General features: G+C 37.1%; 2 protein-coding genes across 3 annotated transcripts in view; both read right to left on the bottom strand.

Moving 5' to 3' along the window:
• LOC102601792 (uncharacterized) overlaps positions 1–7592 on the bottom strand; it is a 16682-nt gene extending 9090 nt beyond the window's left edge. Inside the window, exons 1-6 of one of the 2 annotated variants that reach the window (XM_006344308.2) lie at positions 7438–7592; positions 6952–7351; positions 5307–5486; positions 5041–5166; positions 1516–1716; positions 960–1124 (exon numbers count right to left, since the gene is read on the bottom strand). In XM_006344308.2, coding sequence (XP_006344370.1) covers positions 960–1124; positions 1516–1716; positions 5041–5166; positions 5307–5486; positions 6952–7290 — 1011 coding nt within the window. In that variant the 5' untranslated portion in view covers positions 7291–7351; positions 7438–7592. Of the gene's footprint in view, positions 1–959; positions 1125–1515; positions 1717–5040; positions 5167–5306; positions 5487–6951 lie in introns of both variants that reach the window. The other variant, XM_006344307.2, reaches the window with a different exon arrangement.
• Positions 7593–18526: 10934 nt separating this feature from the next.
• Positions 18527–19060, bottom strand: LOC107060034 (uncharacterized mitochondrial protein AtMg00860-like). The gene has a single exon (XM_015307325.1). It carries the CDS (start codon positions 19058–19060, stop codon positions 18527–18529), a length of 534 nt encoding a protein of 177 aa, XP_015162811.1.
• Positions 19061–22561: the final 3501 nt, after the last annotated feature.

Genomic DNA, 22561 nt, shown 5'->3' with positions numbered 1-22561 from the left:
TTCATATCGCATCAAATCCAGTGTTTCATGAAAGGACTAAGCACATTGAGATTGACTGTCACTTTGTCAGAGAAAAGATACTCTCGGGAGATATTGTTACGAAATTTGTGAAGTCAAATGATCAACTTGCAGATATTTTCACCAAGTCCCTCACATGTCCTCGTATTAATTACATCTGTAACAAGCTAGGTACATATGATTTGTATGCACCAGCTTGAGGGGGAGTGTTAGAATAGAAATAAGTATTTCCTACTTAGAATAGGAATAGGAATAAGAATAGGAATCCTAGTTGGAAAAGGATTCCAATGTAGTATCTATAAATAGGGTCTCAATGTAACTATTTAGATACACAATTCAATAATATTTTTCTCATATATTTCTCACACAAACCAAACGACCCCTAAATGTGAATGGTTTATTCGATTTTACTATTGTTTACCGTCTTTTCAGTTCTATGTGTAGATGTTCTATCCTTTTTAATTTGAGAATTGACGTTTTGTGAGTGATCAATGTATTAAGATGAAAATTATTTACCCTCAAATAATTCAAGTGAAAAAATTGCAAACATAACAACAAAATAGTTCTTTTCCTAGCTCGTTAGAAGGCCATTAAAAAATTATATTGTCCGACAATTATCTACTTTGACCCAATTAAAAATAGAAAATCCCATAATAATTCAAGGGTATAATTGGAAAGAAGTTTTTTATAGAGTTTAAATCCAAACACAAGATGAGGTGGTAAGCAATGAACCAAACACTTGACTAAAAATTATCTCTGCACTACTAATTCCTGCATTATTAATCCATGTGTTACTAATCCCTGCGTTACTAATCTTTGTACCAAACGATCCCTAAATGAATTGAAGAAAGATTTTGAACTGGATTATTTCATACTTCCTGTTATTATTTTGAGGTTTTGCTAAGTTTAATCCTTTGAGTTAAGCAAGGGAGTAGAAATACCAAATCATCATCTTCAGGACTTCCACCCTTTTCACTACTCTCTCGAAGAATTCTGTTTTCTTCTTCCAGCTGTGCACAGCGTTCCTTAGCAAAAGCCAGGTCAGCTTTCACAGTCTTCAGCTCCCTAAGAAGAAGCTTTGCTTTTGCAGCCATTGCCATTGCAACCTGTAAACCGAAAACAGACATATCATGCATCTCACATAAATACATGTAATGTCCAAGACATGAAACCAGCAAACATTCAGGAAAGCTGTCAGCAACTTCCCTCTCTAGGATATTCACTGATCACAAGGCAACAACAGTGAGATAGGTTAATGTCATCCAATTCTATGTTGCTTGGACTCTCCAGTAATGTTGGCGCACCCGTGTAAGATCCTTCAAAAATGTTCTGACTTTAAAGGATCCGACATACACCTAGCGACATTTTTCAGGAGTCCGAGCAACATAGATCCAAATCAAAAAATTCAGTAGAATTCCTTGATCAACAATGTATTGTGTAGTTAAATACGACGTGATAAGTTATTGCTAAACCAGTGTTACACAATTGCCACCTTACGTCGCGAGATGCCTTGAGTTGAGTTTCCAAATCAGCCTGGGTCTGGGGTTGCATGTGGGCCCGCAACAGAGGTTGCTGATGTGCACCACTCATTGAAGCATTATTCTGTGGAATAGAGCTGCTATCTTTTTTCCTTATATGCAGCTTTTTGGTTTCCTGAATGATATCTGCAGTACGATTCTCCACAACTGCAAGACCCTCCTGTGATAGTAAATCCAGATACTCTATCTTAATAAGAGAATCAGCATTGCCTGAACAGATATCAAGAAAAAGGAGGCAGGAGGTGGTGCTGAAACCAATATTGATGGTTATAAGGTGAAAATACAAGTGCACTTAAATAACAATAATAATAATCATAATATCAACATTAACACGAACAAGAAAAGGCCACGGTTCTGTTTAAAAAAGATAGGAGAATGTTCTATCTGTTGCTGTTGTTCATTTTTCTTAACAATTTAAATAATGGAAAAAATCTGATGGAATAAATGCAATAACAGTTTAGCAGTGAAATATGCTACTGGATAACAGTTAAGATAAAAATATTTGTGTTATTTTCCTGTTTTCCTATGTTTGGTTAGTCGAAATATTTGGAAAATATTTCTCTAGGAAAACAAGTTCCTTAAAAATGAGGAAAATGACTTCCCTAATGGAAGCATGGAAAACAAGTTGCATAAGTGACATTCCAAGTTTGTTGTCTCCTCCCACCCACCCAATCCTCCCAACCTCCACCCTTTGACCAGCCCACCCTCGCCTCCCCCGAACACCCACTCTGCATCCCATCCGGTCTCCATAGTGTTTTGCTAGATAACATATAAATGTTCTTGGGATAGGATTTTCTTGCTTACCTACCAAACACTAGCAAAATAAGTAAGAAACACACTTGTTTTCCAAGGAAACATTTTCTAGGAAATTATTTTCCTCGGAGAACATTTTCCTACATGCCAAACGCAGACCTCATTTGTTTTCATTAAGATGAAGACATCTAATTTGAATGCACGTCTGAATGATTAAGATGTTATCTCTAGATCAGACCATTGAATGATTAAGACTGTTTTACAACATATGAATGTGCATATTTTATTTATTTGTAAATATAATAAATATAGAATTCAAATAAAACAGTAATCTAATATTGGAAAGATGTAAACTTAATAAAGTAAAATTATTTGATTTAATTATTTTTTTTATATTTGCTAGCGATGGTGGAAATGGTTTGTAACGATAGTGGTGGTAATGGTTGGCAGTACTAGCTAGTAATGTTGGTGATGATAGTTGTGAAGTGGAGGTGGTTGTGATGGTGAAGTTGGTTAATGTTAGTAGTTGACAATGTTGATAGTGGTGGTTGAAGAATGTGTGGTAGTTGACGATGTGTTGGTGGTAGTTAGTGGCAATGCTAGTTGTGATGGTGAAGGTGGTTGGGTGTAGGGATTGGCTGTAGCGGTGTAGTGGCTGATAGTGGTAGTGGTGGCAGTGAAGGTGAAGGTGAAGGCGACAGTGGTGGCGGTGGATATAATTATAATGATGGAGATAATAGGTCATGTGGTCGCGATTGACACTAGTGGTTGGCAACAATGATGGTTATGGGTGGTGATTCTAAACATTGAATGATTAATAATGCTTGTTTTCTTAACATATAAAAATGTTGAATTAAAAATTTATCAAGTATAAAATTTAAACAATTCAACAACATAACCAATATAGTCCCACGAGATAAAATTAAAACAATATACTCCTTTCGTTTCAATTTGTTTGTCTTGTTTTCCTTTCTAGAATGTTTCAAAAACAATATATTTTCCTCTTTCTGGCAACTCTTTAATTCTAACTTTCCACATGGTATGTTTAAGACTGCAAGATTAAAGGAAATGTCGATACATTTTACCTAACTTTGTTTAACAAGAGCAAAAAACTTTACTTTCTTAAACTCTTTGTCAAATAAAAAAAAAGACAAACAAATTGAAATGGAGAGAGTAATTAAATAGTACTAACCTAATAATATATAAAATATATAGTTGATAATATTCAATGTATCTAAACTACATACTAAACACAATATGTATATTCAAGCAATATGAGATGCTGCATCAAATGAGTTTAGAGAGAGTGTGTTTGTGAAAGTAAGTGCCACTTGTTGTTTAAGCATTTAATGTAGTTTGATAACCAAAGAGCACATAATGGTCTTAAGACTTCATCTTCGATTGGACCAAATCAGAGCTCTTAAGACCCACCAAGTGGTAAAAAATTTTTTTACGTAAAATATACGTAATTAATGGGTTGTAGTCTGAATGATTCAAACTCATACCTCCATTAAGTGCAAACAAATGAGGTCTTAGTAGTCCATCCTTAGTAAAGAAAATTTTTGAAGTATTAAGTGCTTTTTTTATAACCATGGTGTTCGGGCCAACTTAATCACACCTCAACTAATTCCATACGATACCTGTCACCGCCCACCAACAAGTACCAAGTAACTCTATCCAGCAAGGGTAGAACAAATGGGAAGAAATCACCTGGTATTTTGAGCTTCTCTCCTTGTAACATGACAAGTGAAGATGCTCAAAGCATTGAATGTGCCTCCTGCCAACATTCTATACATATACAACAATCCAGCAAATGCAACAAGATACATCCAAATGATTTCTTTCCAAGCACAAAAATTTAGGCAGTTAACTACGAAGTTTAGTAGATATATCTCTTAGTACTCATGAATCTAAGGCAGTTAACTACTAAGTTTTCCACTGTCACATAATAAAAAATTTCAGGCTTTTAAGTTGGCTTGTCAAATTTACGAATAAAAGAACTAATGCCTTGTATTGCAGCATAATGTATTCAACTACATGATTATCTTTCGAACAAAACGGAGCTACTTAACTTCTCATTATTTTGAAAGTAGAAGTTATTCTATGATACCTAAAACCTATCAGATCAATACAAACATAGATAAAACCCATACACATAATTTATATTATTTATAAAGACTACAACAACGACAACATACCCAGTTTAATCTCACAAGTGGAGTCTAGGGAGAGTGGTGTGTACGCACCCTTACCCTACCTTGTGAAGTTAGAGAAGCCGTTTTCGATAGACCATCGGCTCAAGTATCAAAAATTATTTATAAAGACTAGAAACCAAAAACAATAGAAGCAAGGGATTCATGTAGGTGATACCAATTAGATAAATTAGGATAAAGTTGTCGTTGTTACACTTAACAAAGTTCAAACATTTGCCAAGAGTCGTTATATAGTGGCCAGAGACTTGTATGTACATACAAGGATAAGTGTGAAATTTAACCTCTAGCCTTATAAGCATTAATAGGCGAGTAATGGAACAATCCACACAAACCACCGAATAAATTTGGATTGAGGCGTAGTGGAGTGATCAAGGTTTTTAAATATTTTCCAAATCCACACACTTAGTACATTCAAAAAGTTTAAATGTGGCATTTCTTGATGGAAGTTATTTTTTTTTTAAACTGGTACCTTTATTCTTGATGGAAAAATTTGGAAGAAACTTCGTACAAAAGCATACCTCAAAAGCATTTCCGATGGTCCCGCCAATATAATTAAGGGAAGATGCAAGAGCATCTAATCCCTTCTGTAGTTTATGGCCCTCAGCTTTTCTACCGCTTTCAGGCAACTGTTTTCTGTCATATTGCTGCAATCCATAAAATAAAGGTGCAAAATTCAGAATCTGTAACCCCAAAGCCTAACTCATAGACCATCACCACATAGCCGAATAAAAGGTTTCGCAAACATGCAACCATAAAAAATTTAATTTCAACATAAATTTCTTACCTGACCAATGGTTGCACTATCAGGCATATGTTGCATTCTTGTTCTTACTTCGCTTAGATGTGGTTGGTCTGTATTATTATCATCAATAATAGATTTCGCTTTCCTAGCCAATACTCCCCAAATACCTTGTTTGGATTCACTCAAGTTTTTCATTGATGTATACTCATAGCTGGACGAATCCTGCATTTAAAAAGAGTATTCTTACGGCAAGGAGAACTCCATTTATCAGCTGTAAAAGAGACAATGCTAAAGTCAAACAACTGATAACAAGGTCAGTAACTCTATGAATCGTCCTTCTGCCCAATCCCTTATCACCAACTGGTGGAAAGATTCCCATTCCCTATCCATCTAAACTTCTTTCTTTCTCTAAACTTGGCAGCCGATCCTTATCCTGTTTCCCTATCATCTAAGGATACGACTTGAAGCATATAAGGGTGTGACCTAGCGGTCAATGAAGTGGATTGAGAACCATGAGTTCTCAAATTCAACTTCCAGTGGAGACAAATACTACTCCTTCCGTTTTAAAAAGAATGACCTAGTTTGACTTGGAAAAGTTTACAAAAAAAAAAAAAGACTTTTCAATTTTGTGGTCCTAAATTAAAGTTATGACAAATGTACCAAAATGTTCTTTAATCCTGTGGTCTTAAACATGCCACGTGGAAAGCTGAAATTAAAGTGTTACCAAAAAACGAAATGGGGCATTTTTTTTAAACAAACTAAAAATGAAAGCAGGACATTCTTTTAGAAACGGAGGGGGTATGTAATTTCTTCCTATTTTTCCAAGCCTTAGTAGACAGAGTTACCAGTACCTACTTTGGTGAGAGATATCGGGTATCCAGTGACAAGCTGGTACAAACACCACGGTTATTAGAAAAATAGATACAAGTTGAAACTGGAGATGCAAATATGTATCACTGATCTTATGACTCCCCCATCCCCGGTTGGTGGCAAGATCCTTTCCTATTCCCCATCCCTCCACATCTTTCCTCCCCAAAGCTTGGAAGCCCATCCTTATCCTTTTCCATCATCCAAGTAAACGAAAGAAGAACACTACACTCTGTAACAGACATATAGACTGTACTTTTATATGTAGCTAAAGAAAAATTGGATGTTGACTTTAATTTACAAATCAGAAAAGATAATATAACATCTAGTTATAGACACATAACAGCCAAAAGAAACCAGAGGATCAAATTTTACATTTTACGAAGGGAAATTGTAAGAGTCCTCCTTTCTCTATTTTCCTACAAAACCACTCCTAGACATTCAAAGAATAAGTTTATATAAATGTGACAATTATATACCTGCATATGCACAAGGAAAAACAAGATGAAAAACAGCACATATCACTATTACTTGTAACATCAGTGTAAAAGTACAACTCAACAACAGAAAAACTGAGTTCTTTGGCCCACAAAAAACAAAAGAATAGACACAATCAACCCATAACAACACGCTTAAGTTCACCCTAACATGTAGTTCTACTCTCAAAGCAAAATCAACATATAGCCGCCTAAAATTCTTCGAGATACTTAAAGTCTGAAAGGAAGCAAAATTACCAACAGCAGTAGTGGAAATGAGAAAAATGCTAAACAAAAACTGTAATGTATTATGCGCAGTACGCTAAAGGCAAGCAAGAGCTAACCTTAGCTGTTGAAACCGGAGCAGAAGATCGTAAGGGATTTGAGTGGCCAGGAGATGAAAGAACTGATTGACCATAGATGGGGCAGAGAGAAGAGTCTTTGTATGGTAATGATGCTGTTGAAACCGGAGCAGAAGATCGTAACGGATAGGAGTCGCGAGGAGATGAAAGAGCTGACTGACCATATGCGGAGGAAAGAGAAGAGTCTTTGTATGCGGAGGATGCTCTTATGGCCTTAGCAGCCAGAGAAGAAGCAGATGATGAAGAAGAACTCTCATCGGGAAGTGGTGGCGGAGTTCCAGTAGAAACCTTAGGCACCTGCTGTTTTCTCCTGTAAGCCATATATCAGGAAGCTCAATTCGAGTCCCTTTGCCGCTACCACACACGGCCACCGACACCAAAACTGATAGAAAAAAATTGGGTTTTACATGTCAATGAATTGCATATCTGGGACTGAATGGAAGAGAGAAGAAGGAAATTTGGTTATACCGGAGAGAGTTGAATTACAAATTCTGCCGGTGTAATTTCTCAGGCGATCTCCGTCACCTGCAGCGACAAGAGCATATAAGATGATAAAAATATGTCAACGCGTCCATCTGCTAAGCTGGCATTTGAAGTAGGCCAACAATGAGATCTGATTCTGCTCTTCCATTGAACACTTTCGGGCCTAGCGGGCCGAAATGAAAACTTATGCGAAAAATCCAAAAAAACTATTGCAAAATTTATCTAAATATATAACTTATTTCACTATATTTTTAAAAATTTCTCAACCATTTGAACTTTTTTTTACAAAAATCTCGATGTATCAGTCGGATACATCACTTTACGCGATGTATCGGTCGGATACATCACTTTACGATGTATCGAGACATATATGGTGCATCGGGACGTTACTGCCGGATACATCACATTATGCAATGTATCGGGACATACGCGATGTATCAGGACGTTGAGGGATACATCCAAAATTGAGACGCGATGTATCAAGACGTTTTGGGATGTATCTGGATTCCACCAAATTAAAGGGATTTTGTAATTTGAAAAAGAGTACGGATATGATGTAATTAGCTCTTAAAAATTTGAGATTTGTGTAAAATTTATTTACCGAGGAAATTTCATAAACAACTAATTCTAGAAAAATAATCAAGTTTCATAGCTAAGGTTTATTTAATTACAAGTCGAGCTATAATTTTATTAGCTATTGAGATTAATATAATATTTGTTATCTTGCATTTTTGAATATTGTATATACAAATACAATTGTAAATTAATTCCTTAATTGATGTGGTAAAATCAGTTTAAAATGAAAAATATCCCACGAATCACATTAAATGTATTTTCTTACAATTTCATATCAAAATGAACTCTTCAAGCTAAAAACTTTTCCTTAAAACTCTGATTTTCATTTGCTAGGTTTCAATAATAAAAAATCCAGTTTGACTTCTTCATTCATAATACAACAAGTATTTTTCGATTTAAAACTAATAATTCAGTTTAGTTCTTCCTTTTTAATTATTCATTCGAAATAAAAAAAAAGTTTCAAATCATGAACTCTGAAATATACAAGTCAAAATGTATATAATTATCATTAACAGATACAATCGTATAAGATATACAAATGATAAATGTTAGAAAATTATTTGTGTATATGTAGATGATGCATATATACAAATAAGCAATTATATATTATTCCTAAGAAAAACAAATACATATATCATTTGATATATAAATTAAAATGTATATAATTATCATTAACAAATTTAATCGTATAAGATATACAAATGATAAATGCTAGATAGTTATTATATATATGCAATTGACAACTTTTGTATATATGCAACTGATACATATATAGAAATAAGCAATTGTATATTATTCCTAAAAAGCCAAATACATGTAACATTGATATAACTACTAAAACCTACAATATCATTGATACAAATACAAATCTCATAAAATGTATCTTATATCATGTAAAAATTATTGATACAAATACAACTCGCGAAACAACACTTGAATCATTGATTAACAACAACAAAAATTAACTTGATAAAATGTATGTGTCCACTAAAAGTCAATGGACCATGTCCTTTGACAGAAATAAAGTGCGGAGAGTGAATGACTCAAAGTAAAACAGACACGAGAGTTTTATGTGGAAACCTTCTTGCTCAAGGAAGGAGAAAACCATGACTTGTCTCATAGGGGTTCAACTCAACTCCATTTCACTCAAAACGGAGCAAAGACTTCAGATTACAAATCTTTAGTAATCTAGGAATCAAACTCTTAATCTCTTCCCCCTTACTGTAGCAACTATACTACAAACAAAAGAACTAAACAATAATTTTATTGCCCACTAAACCAACTAACTCTAGTCGATTTAGACTTCAAGAACCCAACATAGCTAACTCTAGCTAAAATTGGTTATGATGTTTTGGATTTTTTTTATTTTTTATTTATTCAACGACCCTTAAGTGTTTTAGGGCGTATCAACACCCCCATACCTTAACATAAATAAAAACAACAAAAGTACAAGGAGATGAGCATAAACCTTACCTCCGAACCTATGGTGGTTCAAATTCGACTAGCCTACTAAGATAAGTAAACTCATCACCAATACTATAAATGGAAACCTAGTATCTAAACGCTTATGAGAGGACTCATCTCAATACAAAATAATAGGAAAGAATAAATAAGGGAGACTCTCCCCTTACAAATATAGGAAATAAAATTCAAAAACCTAAGACCTATTCAAGGAATCTATGACATGACTGGACTAGCTAAATTGAAAAGGATAAAGAGAGCAAAAGGTGTATAAAGGAAAGCTATACAAAACACCACAAGCAGGAAGAACTTATCTACTTCCTTTATAGTTTAGGAATAGATCTTAAAAGAGTAAGCACTGAAATATAAACCCTAGAAACAACTAAGAATAATGATAACTCTATCAAGTCCTCCGCCTGTTCTTGAGAATTTTTTTCTTGAGAGAGAGAAAAATCAGTTTTCAAAAATTTGTTTGTGCCCATGAAGAATGGACACATTATATTATAGGCACAAACACAAAGCGATTCCATTGACTGAGGATCTGTTATACTGCGGTAGACGCGCACCAACCATAGCAGGTGTTGTAGAGTTGCAGGCTGTAGACAACTATTGTTTCCTTGTACGGACACTTTCAATCTTGTTTGGGATCAGGTCTAAAGTTTGTTCAATCATAAAAACTTCAGAGACAACTTAAAATAACAATTTCCCCCTTTTTGATGATGACAAACCAATATTCAACTTTTTAACTTCTTCCCACTATCTTTCATCATCCCCCTATTAACCAAACCAGGTACCATCTTTAATTGAATCATTCCCTATCAACCAAATCAGGTCTCATCTCTAATTGAACCAACTCTGCCTTAAACACAATATATTTCCCCTTTTGACATCATAAAAAAGAGTTAAAGCAGTAATCTAAGTTAATCCGAAATGCAGTCAAACAAATTTATGGCCACTTGAGCAACACTGAGCATAAGAGAAAATGCAAAAAATAGTGAAGCAAGTTAGTAGAAACGAGGCCAATATATTCATTCATTAACAAAAATAAGGGAAGCATTCACAACATTGCATATCTCATTTAACATGAGAACCGAGACAATACCCAAAGAGGACCAAAAAGAAGGAATAGAGGACATAAAGGAAATTATGATGAGGGAGGCTTGGAGGTGAAGGATTTTAGGAGCAAGGATAGGTGAGCATTTACCTCTTCATGGAGCTGGAGAAGTTTTGCCTAATGTTCAGAGTTTTTGTAATCAATGACTTTGTTCTCAACTTGTAGGGCGTCTAGTCAGGCTCCACCAGGTCCCTCATATTTTGCCAATTACAACTTGACCTTAAGGCGAGCAATCTCAACATCTTTGTTAGCCAAGGTGACTATCATGGCTTCTAACTCATGCTTAAGTTGAGATTGTACATCCAACAGTTCTGAGACTTCGCTCTTATTGCCAGCCTTGCCTTTGACACACTCACACTCCATAAGAGTGCTTATCCTGACTCGAGAACCAAGTGGAATCTTATAGTGTTTGAATACCCATATCAACAAGTACACATAACCCAACCCATGCTTTCCATCTTAGACAGTCATTATCTTATGCATGTGCTCAAACATGATGGCATGAAGGTTGATCAACTCAAGAGTGTGCAGGGCCTCAATGAGGAATAATATCTGCATCTGAGGCAACTGTTCTCTTCTCTAATCTAGGTAGCAACACCTTGTTTACAAACTCAAAAATAGTTGATACTCACCTTGTAGGTATTTCTTGGGGATTCCAGCACGACTTAGATTAGGGATTTTACTGATATGCACCACAAAGCTCTTTGTTGGAGACTTTTTAGCCACAATGTTGATCCCCTCAAGCGGCACATTCAGAATCTCACTCAGTATTACCTCATTGCGGTGAAATTGGATATTCCTTATTTGAGCATTCACACTTCAATCCTTATTCAACTTTAGCTTGACTAAAATTCTCGAACCTTAGACTAGTGCATAACATGTACATGATTTGTGAACAAGTGAGTCCAACTTTGAATTTCAACAGATCGACCAGGTTTTTCATTCCTGATTTAGTCTTTATCTCCAAATCAAAAACTCTCACGTCCACACTTTCAGAGATCTAAGAACCTCAACACTCTTCTCTAGTGTCAGTTGCTTTTAAAACTCTTTTTTTACCTACTAAACTAGGTCCTATCTAAAACTCAAGATCTGATTAAGTGAATGGCTTAGGGATGATAACTCTTTTTTTGTTTGGTTGTCTCCTTCTATCTTCTAACCAAAGGAAGCTTTCCTTCAGTGTGTTTCTTTACAGAAATGATTTCCTTCTTGGGGTGTCCTCTTGTTGCTTTATAGGGTTTCTTACTCATGACTTCCACTCTCCTTTTCTCAAATGCAAAAAAAACATCTGCAGACACAGACCAACTATCACCCTTTTCTTCAGACTTATCGACAAAGTCCACATCAGGAATTAAGTCCTCTTCCATAATAGTGTTTATCATTTTTGTCCGATTTGCTACAGTTTTTTTTTGCTTGACTTCATTGCACTCCCATCAATTTATGGGAATTTTCCTTGTCCTTTGCTTGGGCCTTTCGTCGGTTACCTTCTTATTCCCTTTGGAACGGGGGATCATTTTCCTTTGAACAAACAATCTCAGTGGTCTGTTGTCTTCCTCCTTCTCTTCAGGAGCATCAACTTGCCTTTTCTGGACTCGCTTTATTAAGGGTTGGTCATTTTCATCATTGTCCTCCTTTCCACCATCTCCAACAATAGTGCCCAACCCAGCTATAGAGGTTTGATCAAATCTCTTTAAGATGAGACTCAAATGGTTCAAACAATTGGGGTTCATTTCCTAGAACGCTAGTTCGGTTGTCCTCTTTCATTTTTGTCATGCTTTTAACAGCCCACTCATCTCCTGCAACCCGAATATTAGATTCGACCCCCTTAAAGTGTTGTTCAGAAAGGGCAGATGATACTGGACCAGGTTGAGATTCATCAATAGCAAAGACATCTTTCTCACATTGAACCTTAGACTGAATGGATCCTATAGGGGATGAATTTTGGGATTCATTTAGATCTAGGGTATGGGAAAGAACAAGGGAAGCTCAATGTGAAGACCGTTCACCACTAGGTGAAATGAGTACCTCAGTGGTTGGGGTTTTAAGTTCTTCAACCAGTGGAATGGTTGAAGTAGAAGTAGAGAGATCCTTTTCTTCATCTAGAGGAATAGTTGAAGTTGTATTTTGAGATGAAAGTTTTTCTTGTGGGGTAGCAGATGAAGTAGGATCGACACCATCAACATTTTCCTTCATCTCGTTAGAAAGAGTGAACGGTGTAAATATTCTGAGAGATGATTTTGAGAGAAAAAAAAGGAATGGATCTTAAAAATTTTCAGGAATTTGGTAAGGACTTTGAAATTTTTGTAATGACTGTTAGAAACGAGAGGGTATATATGGAGGTGAAAGGGTGCATTAGGTACCTTGAAAGGAAGTGACCTTTCAAATGGAAAAAAATTAGACAATGATTAGAAGACATGATGACCGACACATGACAAAAGATGCAAAAATTAAAATGCAATGTTAGAAATGCTAATCTTCGAGTAAGGATTGGGTCCCTCTATTCAGTCTAAATGTATTTTCCCCAGCTCTTCCCCGACCTTCTTTTTCCTTTGGCACTTCCAATATGTGAGAATACCTACAAAAGGTATGAGACTGAATTTACTAAAACGGACATAACTGAAAAACACGGATACTTGCTCTCTTGGCATAGTCATGAAGGGTTTAATTACCTCAGGTAGGATCAACTTAGTCAAGTTTCAGCATCCCTAACTTCAATATATTTTTCTCAAACAGGTCTCTACTTAAAGCTTTGGTGAAAATATCAGCTATTTGATCCTTAGTCTTACAGAACTATATGTTGATATTCCTCTTTACCACGTTGTCCCTTAAGAAGTGATGTCTCACATCAATATACTTAGTCTGTTTATGATGAACATGCTTTTTAGCCATATTGATAACACTTGTGTTGTCGGACAAGAGAGGGATAGTCTCAGTGACCACTCCGGAATCTTCAAGTTGTTGTTTGGTCCATAGGAGTTGAGCACAACAAGCTGCGACTGCTACATATTCTGCCTCACCTATAGAAAGAGTAACTGAAATTTGCTTTTTAGTTTCCTATGAGATAAGAGATGAGCCAAAAAAAGGGCCATTCATGAGGTTCTCTTTCTATCAACTTGATACCATGCATAATCAGCATCAACATAACCTACCAAATCAAAAGAGTCTCCTGATAACGCTCAACTACACTTCATCCAATTCTAAGTGTAAGCGGTCGCTAACAAGTATAAACGCAACTAAGAGTTGGGGTCGATCCCACAAGGAGTGATACAGTAGAGAATTCAATCAAGAAGTAAAATTGTGTACTAACCGCTTGTAGAGGTAGAAGTTTCGTAACATTAAAGTAAATCACAAAGTTTTGACAATTATATCAAATGGGGGGGGGGGATTTAGTTAACCAATTTATGACTAGTAAAACAGGAGAAACAAGTAGAGAAGGTTTCTTGGGAGTGTGCTAAGTTGAATGCTAATTTCGCGTAATGGGTGATTACTAGTTACTCAAAGATGTTGAATCTCGGTGGGTAGGCTAGGTTAAGAGTGCAATAGCCATTTCTCAATCAACTATTGCGAATCAAGTGAGTTCTTTCGAACCTCAACAGGCAAAGCACAATCGAACAACCCAATACCTTAATCAATCCACTTTTTTAAGCTAGATTTGCAATATTGCATTGAAACCCACTTTCTCAAGCTAGATTTGTAACAATGCCATCAACACAATCATCAACTAATAATTCAACTTTAACACTTCTTTCTCAAGCAAGTATCGAGTATTAAGCTAGAATTGTATTTGCAACTACAATTCCTTAATTAAAAAGTATGAATAATTAATTGAAACCATTTCAAATCAACAATAAAATCAGTAACTAACAACACCCATTAGCTAATTAATGTATTCAACTACATAATCACACCCCAAGAATGAGCATTTTATCCAAATATAGTAAATAACAAGAAATCATTACCAACAACGTTTTCCATCAGGTTTGACAATGATCCGCAAGTCTCCAAATGCTAGAAATTAAGCTAAAAGTTTCACAAACCTTAAATCTCTCCACAAAAATGTAAAAACAATGTTCTAGAATGTAAAAACTCAAAAACCTAGAAGTGAACAATGTTGGAACTCCTTCTCTTCTTTTGAAAATTGCATTTATTGGTTCCCAGAATTCTATCACGGAGTCAACTCGGCGAAGTGATTCGGGCTCGCCAAACTGTCGAGTGCTCCTCTTCTCACCTTTTTGGTGTGTCTTTTTACCAATTTGTTCTGTAACTTTTGGTGAAGTGAGTCATGCTTCATCGAACTGGTCGGTGATGCGCTGAGTGTTCCTCTTTTCGCCTTCTTAGCGTGGATTTTCACCACTTCTTTCTGTAACCTTTGGCAAGCTAAATTGGCATCACCGATCTCTTTAGTTTGTCGCCGAATTACTTGTTCGATTGCCAAGTTGTTTTTGTTCACGAGGTGGCATGCTGGGTCTTTAGACGAGTTGAAGTTCCACTCGGCGACTTGCTGAGTGGCTTTGGAGAGTACCAACTTTTCTTTCCTTTAACTTTTTCAGCTTTTTCGCTCCTATTTGCCTTGTAATGTCCTTGCCTTACTCTTTTGCCTTCATTGATGCATATTAACATTTTAATATCACTTATGAGCATAAAATAGGCATTGAGGACACTAAATCCCTGAATATTAAGCCTTAAATGAGTCAAAATTCTGACTCATCAACACCCCCAACTTACGCTTTTGCTTGTCCTCAAGTAAAACACAAGATCAATCAGGCCAATAGGGATGTCTACAAATAGTGCTACTTGAGACTCAAAATGAATGCATATGAGGTTTAATCTACAAATGCAATGTTCAATTGTGCATTAGAAGTTTCAAACCATGACTAGCCAACATAAAATAGAGATCAAGCTCACAATGCTCGCTTCAAATGCAAATTCCAGTTCAACAAGAGTATTAGAATCCCCTCACATCACGATACCCCTTTTGTTTCCACCAATGCAAAAATCAAACTTCTTTTTCAATCTTTTTCTTTATTTCCCCTTTTTTTTTTTTATATATGGAGGGGTTCCATTTTTTTTCAACACAATTCTTCAAGGGTGAATTTCACAAACTTCTTGCTCAATTTCTTTCCTCATTTTTCACCACACCCCCAACTTAGGATTTTGGCCTAAGTTAGCTATCCAAACAAACCAAGGCTTCATGAAGGTTTTAGATGGGGAGGAAAAAGCCAAATGTTGTTCGTGTTTCATCCAAAGAAAAGGTTAGGCTCAAATGGTGTCAAGCTAGGTTCACACTCTCACAAGGTAGTCACAATGAGGTATAATAACAATTTGGTTCACTCTTAAAAATTTGTGCCTAAGATCTAATGCTAGTCAATTGGACCAACGGGGCAAGTTCTAGGTATTACCAAGCACATATTTCAAGAAAACCTCACCACACAAGGCATTCAACACAATCACCGATCATGACTCTACAAGTTAAGCTCGCGTGCAATGATATTACAAGACTCACTTCGACAATCGACTAGTCACAATGAGATTCTAAGAGTTCACACATGACTTATGCAACTCAAATTTTGCCTCATTGGACTTGCACAAACATATCGTTCAATAAAGAGCACTATTCAAGTCATCGGTATTGATCACAGCCAATACTCAAATATGCAAAAGAACAGCCACAACATTCACAAATTAAGAATCAAATATGAAAGAGAACAACCACATCATTCACAAATTATGAACTCATGAGGCGGATCACTGAGATCTTCACAAACCTTCACACACCTCCCGAGAAAAACTATGCAGTGCCCTCAGTGCAAATACAACTAATTTAGCTAGAAAAATAGGAAAGTAAGGACCATTGAATGAGAGGATTAGAGTAGGAGAGACTCTTCACTTCACGCCCAATCAGTGAACTATTTCCAAAGATGTCGAACCATTCGGTAAGCCACCGAGTGGAATTTGGCTCGCCAAAATTTACAAAAAGTTGGCCCTTCAATTGGAGCAGAAAGGCGAGAATTATTGGCCTCTCCGATTTAGTTTGGCGAGGCGCCGAAAATATAGCAGCTCGCCAAATTTTCCAGAATGAGTCTCCAATCTGGTCCTAGGAAGAGCGATGCACTTCAGCGACCTGGGGGACCAATTGGCGATTCGCCAAAGGATCAGTCCACCGCCTAGTTGCCATTATTTCAAAATGAGGGTTTCAACCTACACATTGAACAACCGTTATTCAAAAACAACTAAAACTTGGGTTGCCTCCCAAGCAGCGCCTTAGCTAACGTCGTGACACGACGTGGAAATGCTTTCAAGCATATTCCAAATACACAACTTCAATTATTGATATATCCAGACATTCTCCAAAATAGAGCTTCAAGCGTTGCCCATTTACTTTGAATGCCGATCCTTCATTGCTTTCAACTTCAATTGCCCTATTTGTGAACACTCGAGTTACTTTGAACGGGCCTGACCACTTCGATTTGAGTTTACCTAGGAAAAGTCTCAAATGAGAGTTATAAAGAAAAACAAGATCACCAACCTTAAAATCTCACTAAACGATTTTAGCATCATGCCACTTCTTCATTTTCTCCTTGTAAAGGGCTAAAATCTCATATGCCCGCAGTTGAAACTCTTCCAATGCATGGAGTTGATAGACTCTATCTTTTAAAGCGTCCCCCAATTCAAGTTTAATGTCTTCAATGCCCACAATGTTTTGTGTTCTAGCTCAATTGGTAGGTAACAATACTTTCCAAATACCAATTGGTATGTTGACATGCCAATCGGAGTCTTGAAAGAGGTGCGGTAAGCCCAAAGAGCATCATGTAGCTTCCTAGACCAGTCAATCCAATTTACATCGACTATTTTTGCCAGAATTCCCTTCATTTCTCGATTTGATACTTCAACCTGCCCACTTGTCTGTGGATGATAAGGGGCAACAACTTTATGCTTAACTCCATATTTTCTCAACAATGAAGTAAACAAACGGTTGCAAAAATGAGATCCTTCATCACTAATAATTGCACGTGGAGTACCAAACCTTATGAAAATATATTGCTTCAGGAATTGCACAACACTCTTCCCTTCATTGTTGGGTAAAACTATAGTCTCTACCCATTCAGAAACGTAGTCAACCACCACCAAGATATACTTATTTCCGTAAGAGCTCACAAAGGGTCCCATGAAGTCGATTCCTCAGACATCGAACAACTCCACCTGTAGAATAAAATGAAGAGGAAACTCATGCTTTCTTGACATCCCTCCTTGCTTTTGGCATTGAATACATTGTTTAACAAGAGAGTGTGCATCTTGGTATAATGTTGGCCAATAATAACTACTTTGAAGCACTTTGACGGCTGTGAGCACCCCGTTATGATGTCCATCGAATGTCAACGCATGGAGAATTGCATTTACCTCAACTTCCGGTACACAACTTCTAATTATGTGGTTTGCGCATTCCTAAAATAGATACAGTTCATCCCAAAAGTACTTCTTCATATCAAATAAAAACCTCTCCGTTTATAATAATGCAACCCATCAGGAAGGATCCCAAACACCACATAGTTTGCGAAATCAGCATACCAAGGTGGATTGCCATGAGTGACCATCATCACCGACTCATCGGGAAATGCTTCCTCAATGTCCCTCTTACCGGGAACAACATTAGTTTCCAGCCTTGATAAGTGATCTGCCACTTGGTTCTCACACCCTTTTTGATCTTTGACCTCGAAATCAAACTCTTGCAATAACAATTTAACCTTGGCTTTGCAACTTTCTTAGCCATCAAATATCGAATTGCAGCATGATCCGTGTGCACCACCACTTTAGTACCCAACAAGTACGCTCTAAACTTTTCAAAGGTGTACACCACTGCTAACAATTCTTGTTCAGGGACGGTATAATTCTTTTGAGCTACATTTAAAGTCTTACTCGCATAATCGACTAGTGAAATAGCTTGCTTTTTCGTTGACCAAGAAGAACTCCCAAAGCCACACCACTTATATCACACATTAGTTTGAATGGAATACTCCAATCGGGGGGAACAATGATCGGAGCTGACACTAGTTTTTCTTTTAAGAATAAGAATGCATTGAGGAAAGCTTCATCAAAATTGAAAGTGGATTCCTTTTCAAGTAACTTACAAAGGGGGTAAGCTACCTTAGAGAAATCCTTTATAAACCGTTTGTAGAAACCTGCATATCCTAGAAAACTCCTGACGCCTTTCACTAAAATGGGTGGAGGTAGTTTAGCAGTAACTTCAACTTTAGCTTGATCCACTTGCATTCCTTCTCTTGATATTTTATTCCCCAAAACAATACCTTCTTCTACCATGAAGTGACATTTCTCCCAATTTAGAACAAAATTGGTTTCAACGTATCTTTGCAGTACCTTCCCAAGGTGATCAAGACACACTTCAAATGAATTACCCACAACCGAAAAATCATCCATAAAGACCTCCATTGAGTTTTCAACCATATCGGTGAAAATAGAGAGCATACATCGTTGGAACATTGTCGGCGCATTGCACAACCCCAAAGACATTCTTTTGAAAGCAAATGTTCCGTAGGGACATGAAAATGTTGTTTTTTTTACTTGGTCTTCTGGTGCGATAGAAATCTAATTGTACCCGGAATAACCATCTAAGAATAAATACCATCCACACCTCGCAAGACTATCAAATATTTGGTCCATAAAAGGCATTGAAAAATGATCTTTCTCGGTCCATGCATTCAATTTTTGGTAGTCCATGCATACACTCCAACTGGTAACCGGTCTCATTGGTACAAGTTCCTCTTTTTCATTTGGAACCACCGTGATACCTCATTTCTTTGGTACACATTGCACGAGACTTACCTAATTGCTATCCGCAATAGGATATACATACCTGCATCGAGCCACTTGATGATTTATTTCTTTACGGTGCTCAACACTTGGTTTGCATTCACAATCCAATTGAATTTTATGAGTACAAATCCCGAGGGAAATTCCAACAATATCATCAATTGTCCATCTGATGCCCTTAATGTACCATTTGAACATATTTACAAGTAGTTGCACTTTCCACTCAAACAGACCTGCGGCAATAATGAGGGGCAAGGCGTTGTTTGCTCCCAAAAATACATACCAAAGATGAGGTGGGAGCGCCTTCAACTCAATCTTGGGTGGTTCTTCAGTGGATGGTTTAGTAGGGGGACTTTCCCGATTTTTAAGATTAATATCGAGCTTTAATGGATTTTTAGAATAAGAACCTAAACCCGATAGAGCAGCCACAACTTCATCATAATTTTGAATCTCTTCCCTATCATAATTCAAAAGTACGACATCTAGGGTCTCACCCACACAAAACACCTCACTCACACTAGCCACTGCTTTGTCAATTACACCAATGGTTGAGACCACATGAATGTCACTAGATTGCTTCATCGATTACACACATTGAAGGTAACTTCCTCATTATTTACACGAAATTTTAACTCACCCCTTTCAACATCCATAAGAGCCCTTTCGGTAGCCAAGAATGGCCTACCTAATATAATAGGTACTTGACCATCAATCTAGTAGTCAAGAATAACAAAGTCAGCCAGAAATATAAATCTATCCACTTTCACCAAAACACCATATAGTATGCCAATAGGATCCTTGATAGATCGATCGGCCATGAGAAGACGCATCGTTGTAGACTTAGGCTCACCTAACCCAAGTTGTTTGAAAATGGCGTATGACATCAAGTTAATAATTGCCCCTCAAGTCACACAATGCTTTGGTGAATTGAAATATCCCAATAGTACATGGAATAGTAAATGCCCCGAGTCAGCTTTCTTGACGACTACGTTGCTTGTTATAATGGCACTACAACTATGAGACACCTCAACCATTTCAAAATGCATATTCCTCTTCTTAGTGACCAATTCATTCATGAACTTTGCATAACCTGACATTTCCAACAATGATTCCACTAAAGGAAGATTTATACACAAAGTCTTGAAAACATATAGAAACTTTTGGTACTTTGCATCTTCATCCTTTTTTTTTCAGTATTTGAGGGAATGGTGGGTTGACGTTGGGCAATAGTTTTTTAGGTGTTGACGAAGAAGCAGCCCCCTCAGTTGATGATTGCAAATCCCGGTGATGGGTATTTTTGGGACTTCATCAACTTTTTTGGGTGTGTCATTTTTCGGTTCTTCGCCAAACCCTTTTACATCAATGGCATCATATCTTTCTTTACTAGTGTTTGCCTCACCATCGACTTTAACATCACCACCCACTGCTTTTCCACCCCGAGTCAACATCTCCAAGCATTTTTTGTGATTAATTTTTGAACTCACCATCGTATCATTGGCGCGACTCTCTTGCGGTTTAGAATCTAGTGTGGCTGAAAGTTGGATCATCTTGGGATTCAAGTTGCTTGATGAAGGCCTGCTGGGAGTTTACTGTCTTATTTAAGGATGATAAATCCACCTTCATTTCCTTGAGAATCTCATCGGATTCCTCCAATTTATTTAGAATACAAGACATTAAATCCTCGACTCAAAAGCTCATGGAACTATCCCTAGAATTCGGACTGCCACTAGCATGTGCAAAGCAAACATCAACATCGTCTTCTTTTCTCCAACATCTATACCGATCAGACCAATCTTCATTGTTCTCTCTCCAACTCAATATGTTCCAACCTTGATTCCCGTCCGGCCTTAAACAGTTCAAACAAGAACCCTCCTCTAGTCTTGACATTAGATGTACCTCTTTGTTTTCAAATATTTCTCCAGCTGGATTCATAGCTTCATAACCACTCCCCGTGACATGTTTTGTCAACAATGTCATTTGAGTTATCATTTTGGCCATGTTGTCATCTCGCTCCTGGTTCTTTTCCAATTGTTCTTTTGCTAGCCCAAAGTTCAAAGGAGACACCTGATCTTCTCTAGTGTACCAAGCACGATTGATTTTTGTCATCTCATCAAGAAGGACTGATGCTATGTCAAATGGTTGTCTTATGATTCCTCCTCGAATGAGTTGGTCTTCCACACATTTGTTTACCGAGTCGAGGCTCCGATAATATATTGTAATTGTAGCACCCCGTATTCTAGAAAGACCAAATTTCAGAATTTCAAAAGTTACAGGTGCCACCAACGGGGACCACCTACAGACCGTAGGTTGAACCACAGACCGTAGGTAGGGTCCGTGGTTGACCACATCCAATCCACCCAAAAATTTCAGAAAGTGTCTAGAACCACGCCAGGACCTACGGACCGTAGGTGGGACCATGGTCCGTTGCTCAGACCTCAGTTCCCAACTCTCTGAAGCCAAATGACGAGATGACATGATGGGCCGTAGGTCCATCGGTCAGGCCTGCCGTTAGCCCCAACAACTTTTAAGTGAGGGTCATTTTGGTCTTTTCCCTTATGCGTTGGACACCTAAACTACATCGTTTAACCCCCAAACTACGTAGTTTTTATTAGTATAAGCCTAGTAACTTAATCAGATCTTTCCCTAAGTGATTCATTCATAAAAAAATTGATCAAACCAGAGCAAAAGGAGAAGAAACAGGCGACCCAAAACCCTCCAAGAACGCAACAAGTTTTCTTTAGTTCCAGCCCCGAAATCGAAAGATTTATCCTTGAAATTCATCACCAGGTATATGGGATTTCACTAGTGGGTTCCTTTCACCCATTAGATCCCTAGAATTCAGTTAGATTCTTGATTCCTATATCTTACTTAGACCTACGGTTTCTAAAACCTTAGATATCAGCTGTGATTTAGTTGTTAAAGGATTCCTAATCAGATTATCATGTTTTTGTGGAATCGTTGCTTAGTTCTTTTCATGAAACTCATAACCCTAGTTGTGTAGATTCGTTTAGTTCATGAATTACTCTAGATAGGACAGATAAACGTGTATACATGCCTCAGATTTCAAATGTTTCATTATCAGTACTTAAATGTTGCATTTTCAGTTAGCATGTCAGAATATTGAGCTATCTAGTA

This window comes from Solanum tuberosum, unplaced genomic scaffold, assembly GCF_000226075.1.
Source record: "Solanum tuberosum cultivar DM 1-3 516 R44 unplaced genomic scaffold, SolTub_3.0 scf00053, whole genome shotgun sequence".
Lineage (NCBI taxonomy): Eukaryota > Viridiplantae > Streptophyta > Magnoliopsida > Solanales > Solanaceae > Solanum > Solanum tuberosum.
Note: the sequence above shows the minus strand (reverse complement) of the source record. Positions and strands in the feature narration are given on the sequence as shown.

Coding starts and splice junctions, on each gene's coding strand:
- LOC107060034 (XM_015307325.1), bottom strand. CDS start 19,060: ATGGTTGAAAACTCAATGGAGGTCTTTATGGATGATTTTTCGGTTGTG.